Source organism: Schistocerca gregaria, chromosome 4, assembly GCF_023897955.1.
Source record: "Schistocerca gregaria isolate iqSchGreg1 chromosome 4, iqSchGreg1.2, whole genome shotgun sequence".
In the NCBI taxonomy this organism is placed as follows: Eukaryota; Metazoa; Arthropoda; class Insecta; order Orthoptera; family Acrididae; genus Schistocerca; species Schistocerca gregaria.
In genome coordinates this window covers 769,301,425-769,317,053 of record NC_064923.1, presented here as the reverse complement: position 1 = coordinate 769,317,053, position 15,629 = coordinate 769,301,425, and the positions used below count along the sequence as shown (strand labels likewise).

Sequence of the window (15,629 nt, the reverse complement as noted above, 5' to 3'; positions counted from 1 at the left end):
AGGAAAAAGATCTGCATTACTCTGTTAGGAATATAACTTTGCCACAGAAGGGGCTGAAATATGCAGCTATAAAACTATTTGACTACATACCAATGGAAATGAAATGTTCGAAAATAACAGAAGTGTTTTCAAATGTAGATTAAATATGTTTCTCTTTAATGATTCTTTCTATATCATAGGGGAATTCTTGAACATATATAAATTGTCTTTCTACAGAAAAAAGACCGAATGGCCAGCTGTATCAGGGTGTATACGACCTGGGAGATCCGGGAAAAATCTGGGAATTTTTTCATCCAGGAGAAAACCGGGTAAAACCCGGAATTGTTTAGAATTCTGGGAATTTTTCATTGTTTTACATTTCAGTTAAATTTTTGTGATTTTGACTGGTAAGAAACAATACTGTAAGAAAGAATACTACTGTATCTCGCTATTGCAGAATAATACTGCAGCAACAAAACATGAACGAGAGGAAAAAAACGAAAATGCAACTTAAGTTGCAAAGGAAATGCGCCGTATACAACAACAAAACACAGTGCTCATACAAGCTTCTTCCAACAGCAAAGTGTGTCAAAGGCCTTAGAACGACTATGCAATGCTTCATATCAACAAATTGCCTTCGATGAACTTGATGTGACAACTGTTTAAATTAGATCCATTTGAGCAGTTGCGGGTGGGCTCTTGCGCATGCGTAGTTGAGTCGCATATGAGTAGTACCTTCTTTCGCTTCTGGTTACAGGAAGTATGGCTGGGCGCCAATACTTAATATTGTCCCGGTTTGGAAATATAGTAAATCTGGGGCTGATGCCCAGAGCAGTCTGAGTTGTGGTGGTGAGATGGGCCATCACCACATGACCTGTATTTACGTTCAGTGATTTTGTTGCCTTCTCTTCGTTTATTGCTCTCACGTTAAATGAAAACAAATGGATTTTTGCATCCGGGAGTTATCAGATTAATTACGGAAGGCTAAAATATGTTATTAGTTTTCGATTTTATTTCCACTTTCCTGACATTCAAGCATTAATCGCCTTGCAGAACAGTGAAGTTATTTTTGTCGGTTTTCTAAAGAATTTTGACTTTCATTAATCTTTTCTGCTGAGGCAGTCAATTTATTTGAAATGAAGTGTTTAATTTCGCACTGTTGGCTAGTTTTAACTGTTTGCTGCATTTCTAGTGCACGTATGGCATTATGCCATTATAAAGAACCAAACATGAGTTAATACTGTACTGGTACTCCAAGAAACTTTACGTACGATTCTGGACATACGAATGTGCATTTTAAGTCACATTCTGCATTTTAGTATGGTTCACGAAATTCCGGCACTCTTGAAGTATCCTCCGATATCTTGTTTCTTTTATGACATAATGTAAGATCTTTTAATGTTATACATGTACGAACATATTGGCTTCCTACGTCATCGTTGCTGCGTAAGCGCGGTGACGCCTGTTATCTGGCACTATCTTCCAACTGTGAATGGTGGTTTGAAAAGTTTTACATTCAAAACAAATTTCCTTTTACACAAGATGAACTGTGTGCGAGAATGTACGATGAATTTCTTAAATCACAAAGCATTTGACTCTCATTTAAAAATCAACTCTTTGAGGACGACCATTTAGAAGAATTTCGAACCCAGAAGATAAGACATTTACGTCATTATTAAAAATTTTACTGGCACATTTGTGTGATGTATCTTAAAGTGTACCCGTGCAAAAAAGATTAACATTATATGTGGAAGCTTAGCTTCTCTTCCAGCTTTAATTTAAACCATTAATTTTTCTTATTTGTGTGTTCGCGCTACTTAAGTGATCTTGCTGCTATTGGCTGACTACATCACATGTCCTATGCTGTCATCAGCTGGCGAGATCACGTGACATGAGCTATCAGCTGGCGAGATCACGTGACATGAGCTATGACTGGTTTACAAAAGCGCATCTCGATTTCAATGTTTTCGGAAAGTGATATGCGGTGTTTGGTGGAATTCAAATTTGTTCCTTCGTAATACGGAAATATGCAGCGTATATGTTGCTGCACATCGAAGATCTTTCAAAATGTATTTTTCGCTCCCGAGTTTCGTTTTCTAAAGTGCCGGGAAATTCTACGCCCGTATATAAAACTATAAACATACAAAGGATTGATGAGTTGTACAGTGCCGAGCAAGAGTATACTGTCACTTAGCACGGAAAAAGTGTATTTTCACCCGGGAGAAAGTGTATTTTTAACCGGGAAATCTGTGAAAAGTCCGGGAATTTTCTTTCCTTGTCCACGTATACACCCTGTGTATACACAAATATTTTTGTCATGTATAAATATTTTTTATGTTTGTCTTGTTGACATATTCCATATTGTAACATATTTTATAGTGAATGTGTCCTGTGGAACAATTCTACAATTAAATTTGCCATGTTAATTGATTATCAGAATAGTAAATTAGCTAATTAATGGTGCCATGTTAATTGGTGGTGGTGGTAAATACAAACAAGTAAATAAATAAGTAAAGAATTTACAGCAGATGTTTATCTCTTACACATGTTATTCATTTTTCCTGCCTTTCAGACTGATGAAGAACTTGACCCAGAAGATGTTGAATTTGATGAACATTACACAATTGAAACAAGGAGCAAATGTAAGCAATACATTTATTAATGGTGTTAGATCTTTTTTGCCATTATTTCTTTATTATCACATTCAAATATCTTTGTTGTATTTGACTTTCAAAAAGTAATACAGAAAACATTAATTAATTTCAGCAAGTGCTCATACAGGAGAACATGGTGTTGATGAGTATCCTGACATCAGTGGAATCACAACTGCAAGGGTAAGGCTTAAACTTTACTTGTTACTTCTACAGCAAGACTTACTTTATTGTATTGTTAAGACTTTCTTCTCCATTTAATAGTCATTAGTATCATTTTTAGGTAATGTAATCTGCCAGACTGTAAGTCATTAAAAATGAAAAACTAAAGGATGCTTGAATGAGAGAGAGAGAGAGAGAGAGAGAGAGAGAGAGAGAGAGAGAGAGAGAGTCAGTCTTCTGTATGCTAAACTAGACATTTCCTTTATTTCTTTCTTGTATGATAAGTAAATATGAAGTACTGAATTATGCATTATTGCAGCAATTTGATCCATCTGGAATCATTATTTTGATGAAATTTATGACTCACTTTTTCATTTATTTATTTGTTTATTTTTGTCTGAGTTATAAGTTAACGTAGAAATAAATGATGGTTTGCAGTCTAACATACTTATATTATCTGATAGTGAATTTGTATGGCCTAGACTGATATATATAATTTTAAAAAAAATACAAGGTGGTCACTGTGTTTTCCTGAGACAGTTTGCCTGCTCTGTGTAAGACAACCATTTTCTTTCATTAAGTGTTGAGTGTAGCGAGAAACAGTTTCCAGAACACCATTTGTTCAACGAATGACTGACACATATGAAAGTGAAATAACTGATCAACACAAGGTATACTTGCCTGGAGAGCTGAAAGAATTGAAAGAGAGGTGGGAAATGGCAAAACAATTTACTGAGGGCAAATTAAAAACTGAGCCCAAGGGTATTCTTGCATGAGAGAGGACAATGACAAAGATAAATGAGAATTGCAAGTTTTATGTGTGATGAGCATACACTGTTAATGTAGGTGTTCATTGGTTACAAGGTCTGTGAACATTTGTAATAGGAAGGCCATGCAGTATTGCAGAATAAAATGAATACAAATCAGCAAGAAATGGGTGTGAGCTGGATAGAGAGAAATATGTGAAAGGTGCATCAAGAGGTTGGCATCTTACCTCTTCTGCCTGTCAGTTTTTTTTTTCCACCCTCTGTACCCAAACCTCTCTCTTTAATGGTGCTCCGTTTCATTATGTGTCATACCTAAACAGCAGATACAAATGATATGGGCTATGTTTGTAGATGAGTTTGATATTGAACAGTTGGGTATGTCAGCTCTGGGTTAATTTTATAAATAATCTGAGGCTGGCAGGCAACCACTTTTTGGCAAATAAATTGTGAGTACACATAGACACACATGTTGTTGCTGTTGTGGTCTTTAGTCCAGAAACTGCTTTGATGCAGCTGTCCATTACATAAAGAAAAGGAAATGGCATTAGCTTTTACCTTACTTCTAGTGCTAAGAAATATGACCCCAAATCGCCCCCCGCTCCCCTCCCCGGGCCACACCGTGGGAGTAATGCCAGGCTAAGGCTGGCAGTGAAGCTTATTCACCCCGGTACCGTGTATGTACAAGAGTTGACGGGGAACCTTTCTTGTCAATGAAACCTCAGTGTTTTGGGGAGCATTTAGAGGTCAAGTTTGGGGAGGCGGAGGGCTTGTCCAAAATGCGGTCAGGGTCAGTCTTGATCACAACAGCGTCCTCTGCCCAGTCACGGGTACTACTCGCCTGTGACAAGCTAGGGGATGTTTCTGTTTCCATCACGCCCTATAAGAGCTTAAATATGGTTCAGGGTATCATATTTCATAGGGACCTTCTTTTGCAGCCCTGACGATTAGCTGCACACCAATTTAGAGTGGCGGGGAGTCCATTTTGTCCCGCACGTCCACCACGGTCCAAGGGAGAATCAGGTTGCCGCCGGTGTCTTCATCTTGGCCTTCGAGCGTGGCACATTACTCGAGAAGGTCAAGGTGATGGACGTAAAGCCGTATATCCCTCCCTCGATGCGGTGCTTTAAGTGGTGGAAGTTCGGCGATATGTCTTCCTGCTGTACTTCCAGTGTCACCTGTCAATATTGTGGACGTCCTTCACATCACAATATTCCCTGTGTCTCACCTCCCTTCTGTGTCAGCTGCGGAGAGAACCATTCGCCTTGCTCACCAGACTGCAGGATTCTCCAGAAATAATGAAAAATAATGGAATGCAAGGCCATGGACCGACTGACCTACTCTGAGGCTAAGAGAAAATATGAGAGGCTACATCTTGTGCATACGACACAACCTACGCTTCCGCTACGACAACGGTTCTACCATCTTCAGTTCCGTCCCGTACAATTGGCTCTCAGAGCCGCTAGACTCCACCTGCTCCTTGTTGGTTGGGTGCGTTTCCCTCCCTGTTGCTCCTGCACAACCTACTTCAGGAGCAACACTCTCTCAATCATTGGGGACGTCAGTCCCCTTTTCTCAGCTGGAGAAGCATAAGTGTTCTTCGGCTCCTCTCGCCAGGGACGGATCCCTTGGGCAAAGCTGACACCTGCCATTGGCAGAAGCATCCACAGGTAGCTGGTCGTAGGGCTTCATGGTTCTCCTCAGTCCCTGAGACTGAATCAGTGAAGTACTCCCAGCCGGATAAACCTAAGGAGCGGCAGAGAAACCTAAAAAGAAAAAGACCCCGCAGAACCAAGGCACTTGGGAGGCACCCACAACGTCACTACCTACAGGCTCTGTGTCTTGACGATTATATGGAGATTCTGGCATCAGCTGAGGACCTAGATCTCGCTGGGCCCTCGGACACAATGGATGTCGACTGCACAGATACTCATCTGTTGGTAGCAGTTGACTCTGAGGTGTAGACTGCCACACTGAGTGTTTCATGCTTTCCCAGTCTCGCAGTCATGTAATCCTCCAGTGGAATTGCGGTGGTTTTTTCCACTGCCTAGCTGAGCTGTGGCAATTGTTAAGCTTTACACCTGCTTTCTGCATTGCCCTCCAGGAAACTTGGTTCCCCGCAATGCGGGACCTGCCTTCTGCAGCTCTAAGGGATATTACAGGAACTGTAGCGACTACAATAGTGTGTCAGGTGGAGTTTGCGTCTATGTCCTGAGCTCAATATGTAGTGAACCTGTGCCCTTTCAAACGCCTCTTGTGGCTGTCAGGATAAGGACAATGCAGGAAATAACTGTCTGCAATGTATATCTTTCTCCAGATGGTGCAATACCCCTGAACGTATTCTCTGTACTGATTGATCAACTCACTAAATCTTTCCTACTTTTGGGAGATTTTAACATGCATAGCCCCTTGTGGGGTGGTGCAATGATTGCTGGCCGAGGTAGGGAGGTCAAAAATTTACTGTCACAACTCGACCTCTGCCTCTTAAATACAGATGCCTTCACACATTTCAGTGTGGCACATGGCACATATTCGGCCATTGATCCGTCGGTTTGCAGTCCTGGCCTTCTCCCATCTATCCACTGGAGAGCACGTGATGACCTGTGTGGTAGTGACCCCTTCCTCATCTTCCTGTCACTCCCCTGGTATCATGCCCACAGACACCTACCCAGATGGGCTTTAAACAAGGCAGATTGGGAAGCCTTCACCTCTGCTGTCACCACTGATTCTCCCCCACATTGTGTCATCAGTGTTGTCATTGAACAGGTTACTACAACGATCGTTTCTGTGGTGTAAAATGTGATTTCTTGTTCTTTAGCATGCTCCCGGCGAAAGACAACCCCTTGGTGATCATCTGGAGTTGCTGAGGCAATTAAAGAGCATCGGTGAGCTCTACAGTGACATAAGTGGCACCCTTCCCTAGAGCTTCTAATAGCCTTTAAGCGGCTCCGTGCCTGCGTTCACCAGCTTGTGAAACGACGGAAAAAGGAGTGTTGGGAGAGGTACATGTTGACTGTTGGGTGCCATATGTCACCTTCCCAAGTCTGGACGAAGATCGGACGTCTTTTTGGGCACAAAACCCCGCAGGTGTCCCTGGCATTAACATCAATGGTTAACATCAATGGCGTGTTAGCTACTCGTGCAAGCACAATTGCCGAGCACTTTGCTGAGCACTATGCTCGAGCCTCTTCGTCGGAGAACTATTCCCCAGCCTTTTGCACTCTCTAATGGCGGATGGTAAGGAAAGTCCTCTCGTTCACTACATGCCACCGTAAACCCTGTAACGCTTTATTTACAGAGTGGGAGCGGCGCTTACAGGGATCCATTCACAAGGCGCACTCATGGGCTCTAGCCTACAGCTTCCAGTTTTCAGCCGTGAAACCGTGTCATGCATTTCTGTCGACTTCGCACTGTTCGTCCAGAACCAGAACTTTATCTTAATGACGATTCACTCACTGTAGTGGATATATATCAATTCTTAGGACTGGTTTTCGACGCCCAATTGACTTGGCTACCTCACCTTCGTCAGCGTAAGTGGAAGTGCTAGCAGCACCTCAATGCCCTGCGCTGCCTGGGCAACGCCAACTGGGGTGCAGATCGCTCTACACTACTGCAGCTCTACAGAGCCCTTGTTCAATCCTGCCTTCACTATGGGAGTCTGGTTTATAGTTCGGCGTTGTCCTCAGCATTGCGATTACTCGAACCAGTGCACCACTAAGGCATTCGCCTAGCGATTGGAGCTTTTAGAACAAGTCCGTTGACCAGTTTCCTGGTGGAGGCCAGAGTCCCTCCATTGAACATTATGTTTGCACAACTGCTCGCCAGTTATGTTGCACTCGTTCATAGTTTTCCTGTGCATCTGAATTACTGTCTCTTTTTCCCAACTATGGCGGTTCATCTCCCACGTTGGCGGCCCAGATCAGGGCTTATGATAGCGGTTCGTGTCTGGTCCCTTCTGTCTGAACTCCTCGAGGTCCATTCACATACACCTCCATGGTGTATACCTAGGCCGCAGATTCTTCTGGACCTTTCGCGTGGCCCTAAGGACTCCGTTAACCCTGCGGCTCTCCGGTATTACTTCCTCTTGATTCATGACATGTACCGGGGCCATGAAGTAGTTTTTATACCGATGGCTGATGGTCACATAGGCTTTGCGTATGCTAATGTAGGACATATTGAACAGCACTCCTTGCCAAATGGCTGCAGTGTTTTCACTGCAGAGCTGGTGGCCCTATCTCGTGCTCTTGAGCACATCCACTGATGCCCAGGTGAATCATTTCCCCTGTGTACTGACTCCTGGAGTAGCCTACAAGCTATTGATCAATGCTACCTTTGCCATCCTTTGGTATTGTCCATTCAGGAGTCCGTCTATGCCCTGGAATGGTTCCGTCATCCACTGGTGTTTGTGTGGACCCCAGGACATGCCAGAATCCCAGGCAATGAACTTGCTGACAGGCTGGCCAAACAGGCTACGAGAAAACTACTTCTGGAGATGGGTATCTTGGAAACTGACCTGCGTTCTGTCTTACACACCAGGGTTTTTTGTCTTTGGGAGATGGAATGGCATAACAGTATGCCCAACAAACTGCATGTCATTAAGGATACTACAAATGTGCGGAAGTCTTCCATGCGGTCCTCTCACAGGGAATCAGTTGTTCTCTGCCAGCTCTGCATTGGCCGTGCGTGACTAACGCATGGTTACCTCCTCCGTCGCGAGTACCCACCTCGGTGTTGCTGTGGCTCACAAATGATGGTTGTCCACCTCTTGCTGGACTGCCCACTTTTAGCCGTTCTGCAGTGGACTTTTAACTTTCCCAGCATCCTATCTTCGGTGTTGGGTGACAATGCCTCAACAGCAGCTTTAGTTTTACTTTTTATTCGTGAGGGTGGGTTTTATCATTTGATCTAAGTTTTAGTGCATGTCCTCAACCCTAGTGCTTTTAGGGTGGAGGTTTTAATGTGTCGCAGAGTGGCTGGCTTCTCCTTTTTATTCTCATGGTCAGCCAGCCATGGTAATCTGCTCTCTTGTTTTGATCTCTTATACATTTTTCCTGCATCTCTCTGTGGTTTTCTTCTCCGATTTTGTCAATTTTAGTGTTTGTTGCACTTCTGTCATTCTTGTAGTTTCCAGCTGTGCTTTGTATCTCTCGATTATTTTACTCCCTTGTGGAATTATTTTAATCAGAACGAGGGACCGATGACCTAGGAGTTTGGTCTTCGTCCCTCCTCCTTTTAAACCAGCCGACCAACCAACTCTTGTTTTTTTTTTTACTACTGCTAATGGCCTTCTGTCTCCCACCATCACACTTCGTGTAGATTTTTGGTCAGTGTGAATACCTAACAACACAGAAATTATTATTTCACTAACAATTCATTCAAAGAGTGGATAGTTTGAAAGCTTCATCATTCTTTGAATGACAAATGTTATTTAATTTTTTAAATGTTTGCACTTGGCCCACATTCCCTAAGCAACTACACTTTATTTTATACATAACTAGTGACCTGCACTGGCTTTGCAAAGGTCCCTATATACAGCCGGATGATTTATTTATGATACGAAGTGATGTACACAAACCTTCTGTTAGTGAAATCCATTCCAAAATCTCTGCAGTAGTTCCTGCAATTGGCCTTCATATACAGATAGAAAAACATAGTGGCCAATTTTAATTTATAGATTGTGGTAAGTCTTTGCTGCTGTATGATTTTATGGCAGTGTTACTTTACTGCTCTTCCCACCTGATGGTAGCTGTGAGATGTTGCTCCAAATGCCAATTAAATAGGGAAGAAATAACAGTATTTATATTACACACACATCTTGCTACAGACAATAAATCATATACACAAACCTTCCTTGTGAATCAGTGTACACGGTACAGGCTGAACATAAGATGATGTGATTACATTTTAGCAGGGGATTGACATGAGTGGCTGTGTCAGATGGGGTGGGCACAGAACAGTAGGAGAGGTTGAGGAGGGGTAGTTGGCGGCCCAGAAGGAGGTAGCCAGCTGAGAATGTGGGGAATAGAGGCAGCAGATACGTGGGGTAGGGGAGACTGTGGGATAGGGGGTGTGGGTGGAGTGGGTCAGCAGAGATTGAGGCCAGGAAGGTAAGGCAGTGTAGGATGTGTAACAATAACAGCTCCTATCTACATAGTTCAGAAAAGCTTGAACTACAAAGCTGGAAGTTATTCTTGCTCCTGTAATCCTCCTGGCCTCAATTAATAAACAGATACATACATATTCATAGGTTATATTTTGCTCTGTTCAACCACTGTACATGGTAGTTGTAAGTTCGAGTCCATACTTACGGCAAGTCAGTTATGAGCTTAGAGAAAACAAACAAATTTAATTGTATGAAAATACTTGATACAAAGAGTCCAGAATAATGATAAAATATTTCATTTCTATGTTTTAGAAATTAGGAATTCCCACAGTGTTTGCAGTGCGCTTGATTTGGAGCTATGTTACAGGAAGCCATGCGTAAGATGACTGAAGAAGATAAGCAGAAGATTGCCCAACAGGTAGAATACTTCCGTAGTGAAAAACTGAAATTTGATCGTGAAGTTGCCAAATGGGACGACACAGGAAATGATATTATTGTTCTGGCAAAACACATGTGCATGATTATGATGGAGATGACTGATTTCACACGGTAAGTAAAATAATTGGTTCTTTTAAATACGTAAAATATGCTTGTGCATTTGTCCATACAAATTGTTCATTCTCTAACTACATATTCTTTTAAATACATATAACAGGCTTGTGCATTTTTCCATGCAATTAGTTGATTCTTTGACTACATAAACATTTAATGGTCTGTTAGTATATTGTGGTTTAAAGGCAAGAATATTTGCAACAATTAAAGTATGAAAATAATTTGTGTGTATATCGACAATAAATGTATAAAATGTAGAAGGTATTGTGTAGGTGATGCTGGAGAGCTTTAGGATGTTTAAGAATTGCATTGTACGGTACACACATGCTACCTTATTTTTATTGAAGATAATTGAGTTTGCTCTGGAGTCAGACCATCTATCAAAAACCAATTCAGCTATACTTTTTCCAGTTGCATTGCCAAACACAGCTTACAGAATTTTCTATTATTGTTGAAGACAGATATGATATTTTGAGGCATACAATATGATAAAAAATTTGGCAGATTACCTGAAAACAAGAAGCATTTCTTCTTTGACCTAAACTAAAAATACAGTAGTTTCCTCCATTCTTACTACACTTATAATCTACTTCTGCTGTTTGTATCCAAAATTGTTGGAATTATTGTTGTGTCTTGTGTATTGAAATAATTTCTGTCAAATGACATTATACATTCACCTCTGCTGCAACTTATTTATTTTTACTTTGAATAAAGGGCATTTTGTTTTTCCCTCTCCTTCCCTCTTTCCGTGCGAAGCAACCGCCGGTTGCGAAAGCTTGAATTCTGTGTGTGTGTTTGTGTTTATTTGTGTGTGTATCAACATACCAACACTTTTGTTTGGTAAGCTACATCATCTTTGATTTTAGATATGTTTTCTTATTCATCCGCATTAACTTACTTTTTTACATTTAGGGCAAGCTGTTATTCATGTCCCAGCTAAAAGTTCTGTGTTAAGTCATGTGTATCCTCCTACAGTCACTCAACACCAACACCTATCTGTACACCACAGTGTCATCAGTGAACAGCTGCAAATTGGTGTTCATCCTGTCTGCCAGATCACTTACCTATATAGAGAATAAGAGCAGTTGTCACACTTCCCATGGGCTTTCCTGACTATGTCCTTGTTTCTGATGAACACTTGCTGTCAGGTACAGTGTACGGGGTACTATTACTTAAGAAGTCTTCAAGCCACTCACATATCTGGACACCTAGTCCATATGCACAGACATTCATCAACAGTCTGCAGTGTCAGAAGCTGTCGGTTATTTGAGTTGATAGAAGGAAAGTTCAATGAATTAATTAAATAAGGTAGATGAGGGAATAAGGTAACTTGAAAGGGGAAAGAATGATTTAAGAGAGCAGAAATCTGAAAAGATACTGACAGTTGTGAGTTCTTTGATATTTATGTCTTTTCAAAATACTTATATAAATTTCAAGCACTGTTAACATGATACACTCAGAATGATGGTTATTGGGTTTGCTATACCAATTTTGTTGTATCTTGCTGCAACTATTTCTTCTCTTATTCTGCAGTGGTCGGGGACCATTGAAAACAACAATGGACGTTATCAATGCAGCAAAGAAAATTTCTGAAGCTGGAACAAAACTGGACAAACTTACTAGACAGATAGCTGACCAGTGCCCTGAATCATCGACAAAGAAAGATCTGTTGGCTTACTTACAGAGGATTGCTCTATATTGTCACCAGATGAACATTACATCTAAAGTGAAGGCTGATGTTCAGAATATTAGTGGAGAGCTTATAGTTTCTGGTGTAAGTATATTATATCGAGTGTGACATCATGCAGATTGTTTCTGTTTTCATTGTTTCTGTGTTTACAGTTATCACATTTTGTTTCAGAGTTGACCTAATGTTTCATTGTAAGTTTTACACCAGTGGTAGATGACCTGGTACTAGAGAAACGTAGTTAGCAGTAGCAATAAAACATGTAGTTAAGAACTGAGATAATGTCTCAAGGAGAGTTTAGTGGAAAAATAAAAACTGGAAATAAATAAAAATAACTGTGCTTTAAAGTCATTCAGAGTTATATTGTTCCAGTATATGAGTGAATTTGGATGAGTACTTTGTTCTACGTAGAGCCAAATGGATAACTCCATGCAAGTATCTTAACATTCATGTTGTGACAACATCAGCAATATGAAATCAATCAATTGGTATCATTAACCAAAAGTATTAAACGTGATATGGCATTGAAATTTGTTGGTAGGTAAGGAAAGGGGTGGTGTAAGCCCATTAGTTTATGTTGTACATTTGCACAGATTCATGAAGAGGGTACTTTCATTTTAACTGTTGCCTGACCTCTGTTCATGTGAGACATGTACAAGTTCTTTGATTTTCTTCTTCTTTCTAATACATAGTTAATGAAACTATGCAAGAAACAGATCAGTTATGTTAGGAATAGTAAGGTTTTAACAGTATCCTTCCTATCTGATCAGAGGTTGAAAATTGATATATCGAATTTCATAAAGCCATTGAACATACGACAAAAATTCAATGAAACAATACTGCTTTGTATATTTTTGAAAGTTATCATCCTACTTTCAAATCAAACAATTGTCTCCATTTCATATCAAATCCTGCCGTTTTATAAAGTAACAAGGTGTTCTTCACACTGAAAGTAAGGGATTTACAGCAGACTGACTGTGGCCCTGGGCTGTGTTAGCGTAGCAGTAGTTTTTTTTTTTTTTTATGATGAATGATGGTGAGTAAGCAAGCTAGCAATTTATAAATAACTGTGTCTATAATGTGTATGTGCATAAATATATGTAGTGCCAGTATATAGGTACATAATGAGTGTTTTTATTATTTTGCCGTGTGCCGAAGCTTAGTTAGAAAACACTGAAAACTACTCAAATTTTTATTTCTTACCAGTTACTTATTGCATGCTCTTAACACAGTTCCATAAACAATGTTTGGTTCTTGCAAGGACTTCAGGATTTTGTGGGTTGGACACACATAAACACACCCACATAGAGTTAGCCATTAGAAAAACAAAGTTTTTCTAAATGCACACCAGCAACTTTGAGTGTTTGCCCTTGCATGTTATTCACAGTTATTCCAAAAGCAAATTTTAGTGAGAATTGTAATCTTTTAAATTGAAAAGGTGAGTCTGTTGGTATAATAGGGATTCATGAAATTTGAATACTTTCCCCTGTAGCTGTACCACTAACTAACCAACCCTAACAAAATTTTGACCACTTACACAATCTGGTCACGTCAAGATTTCTCATTAGGAGGACTTGAAAACCAACCTTTGACCTCAGTTAATGAAAAGGCACTCCAAACAATTCCAAAGAGAGGATGTGAGGTGATTCGTTCAGTGTGCATATTATTATCGACAGACATATTCTACAATATCTCTGTTATAACTTCAAGTTGAACAAATATATTTCAAGGACGACGCAATACATGAAAGTCACTGATCAAGTAAACAGAGTAAGACGTGTGTCACTTCAACAGTCAAATCATGACTGAGTCCGAGTCTAGAGGCCGCTGGCTGGCTGGCCGGCCGCTTAGGTGGTGCTGCTGCTACATGGCTGGCAGACAGCACCGCGTGTAGAGGATGTGTGTAACTGCGCGGTGGCACTTTGGAAGATCGGTGACGGCGAGCCCCAACAACCTCTTTCTATTTATGACATAATTTTTTCATTTACCAGTCCTACAAATTCATCACACAGTGCCAAAATTGCCCTTTTTCACAACTATTATTTATTTCCCATATTCGCTTGCAGCTCAAGGTAAGCATTGCTTACCAGCTCTTTTATAATGTTTGGTTAAGCATAGCTCATAAAGCCCAGCCCCCCCCCCCCCCCCCCCAAAGTTGGCAATGCTGCATGCACAGCATTGCAGCCAAGTGGTTTAATAAATTTTTTAACATGGTTTGTGTTCACTGATGTAAAAAAAGAAAATAGATCTTGTATTCTGTACTTAATCCTATTAGGAATCAACATTTTTTCTCCTCAGCCTTCAAGCTATCACCATACCAGTTTTAATCCAAGTCTGTTCACAAGTTCAACTGTGAAAATGTAGCAGATGGAGTTACTTTTGCCTTTACAATGTTAGTGTGGATGTCTGTGTGTGTAAGTGGGATGGATGAATTATCATTGCTTTTGTACAAATTTTCCATAAAAATGATGTTCCTGTTTTTCTTCAGTTGGACAGCGCTACATCACTTATCCAAGCAGCAAAGAACTTGATGAATGCTGTAGTCCTGACCGTTAAAGCTTCGTATGTCGCATCAACAAAATATCCAAGACAGGGCACTGTTGCGGTAAGTTACAATAATTTTTATCATCCAGTTATATGTTACCACAAATAATGGAGACAAACTAGCACTTTGGACTTATCATGTTGCCTTCTAAATATGTTTAGTACAAATAAATATCCAAAAGAATTATTTTATAGCATTCATTGTAGAAAGTAACTATTATGGGCTTTATATAGAATTATATATATATGTTATATTCTCATTGTACCAAGTTATGCTATTCTTCAGATTGTGCACTTCATACTTCCTTTTAAATACAAGATCATGGTGAAATACTGAATGCCAGATAAAAACAGATCATGTTTGTTATTGTCCAAAAACCCACCTATTTTTTGACGCAGTCCACTTCTAAATAAATTCACTTTGTGTGATAATATGTTTCAGGTGAGTAGGTTCCATTTCTGAAAGAGAAGTGCACACATTTGCCTTCATTGCCTCTTAATTGCATTTAAAACATGTTCCAGACACAAATTTCGCACTTGAAATCCTCAGTTTTCCATCCCCAACACACCTTTCCTGTAGATGGATTATTTTCTTCTTTTGCTGTCGTGGCATTCCTCTGCTCTCGTATTTGTTTCATTCAGTTGGTCCAGAAGTCATACATAGTTATCGCCAAGTACCCACTGATGGGTAACCCGTAAGAAGAACCCAATTTGCATCCAAGACAACATTGTCTTCCACACTTAAAAATTGTCTTCCACACATATCACCCAATGCAACAAGTCAACACACAAAATCAGTTGGAGGCCTTTTCAAAATAACCCAAAGATGGTTGAGAAATTTGTTATTGCATTTGATTTTGGTCAGCATTCAACAAATGTCTCATCCATTTTGGATAAGGCTTTCTCTTAGTCAATACTTCTTCTAAAATATTCCATACTGAGGTTCTCTGATGTGTTTTAGACTTACAGCATCATTATCGAGGACTGAATTATGGCTCTGGAAATTATATCTGTATAAAAATAATATGGTTGTTAATTTAATGACACGTGATTCTAGAATAAAATTAATGTTCATTTTACAGCCCAAAACGTGGTGACAAAGAGTTAGTCTAGGACAGCATTTATGTGAATGAAATGGAGCATTCCATTTTTTCTAGATTACTTTGAGTGCACACAGAAGAAGACTT

The 15,629-nt window shown here is 40.1% G+C and overlaps 1 protein-coding gene across 2 annotated transcripts in view; it reads left to right on the top strand.

Annotated features, from left to right (window-relative positions):
* The window catches only part of LOC126365916 (catenin alpha), a 144,034-nt gene that overhangs the window by 117,937 nt on the left and 10,468 nt on the right, over positions 1 to 15,629 (top strand). For both annotated transcript variants that reach the window (XM_050008656.1, XM_050008655.1), the window contains 5 exons: positions 2,552 to 2,621; positions 2,746 to 2,813; positions 10,027 to 10,208; positions 11,745 to 11,985; positions 14,387 to 14,503. In XM_050008656.1, coding sequence (XP_049864613.1) covers positions 2,552 to 2,621; positions 2,746 to 2,813; positions 10,027 to 10,208; positions 11,745 to 11,985; positions 14,387 to 14,503 — 678 coding nt within the window. The remainder of the gene's footprint in view (positions 1 to 2,551; positions 2,622 to 2,745; positions 2,814 to 10,026; positions 10,209 to 11,744; positions 11,986 to 14,386; positions 14,504 to 15,629) is intronic.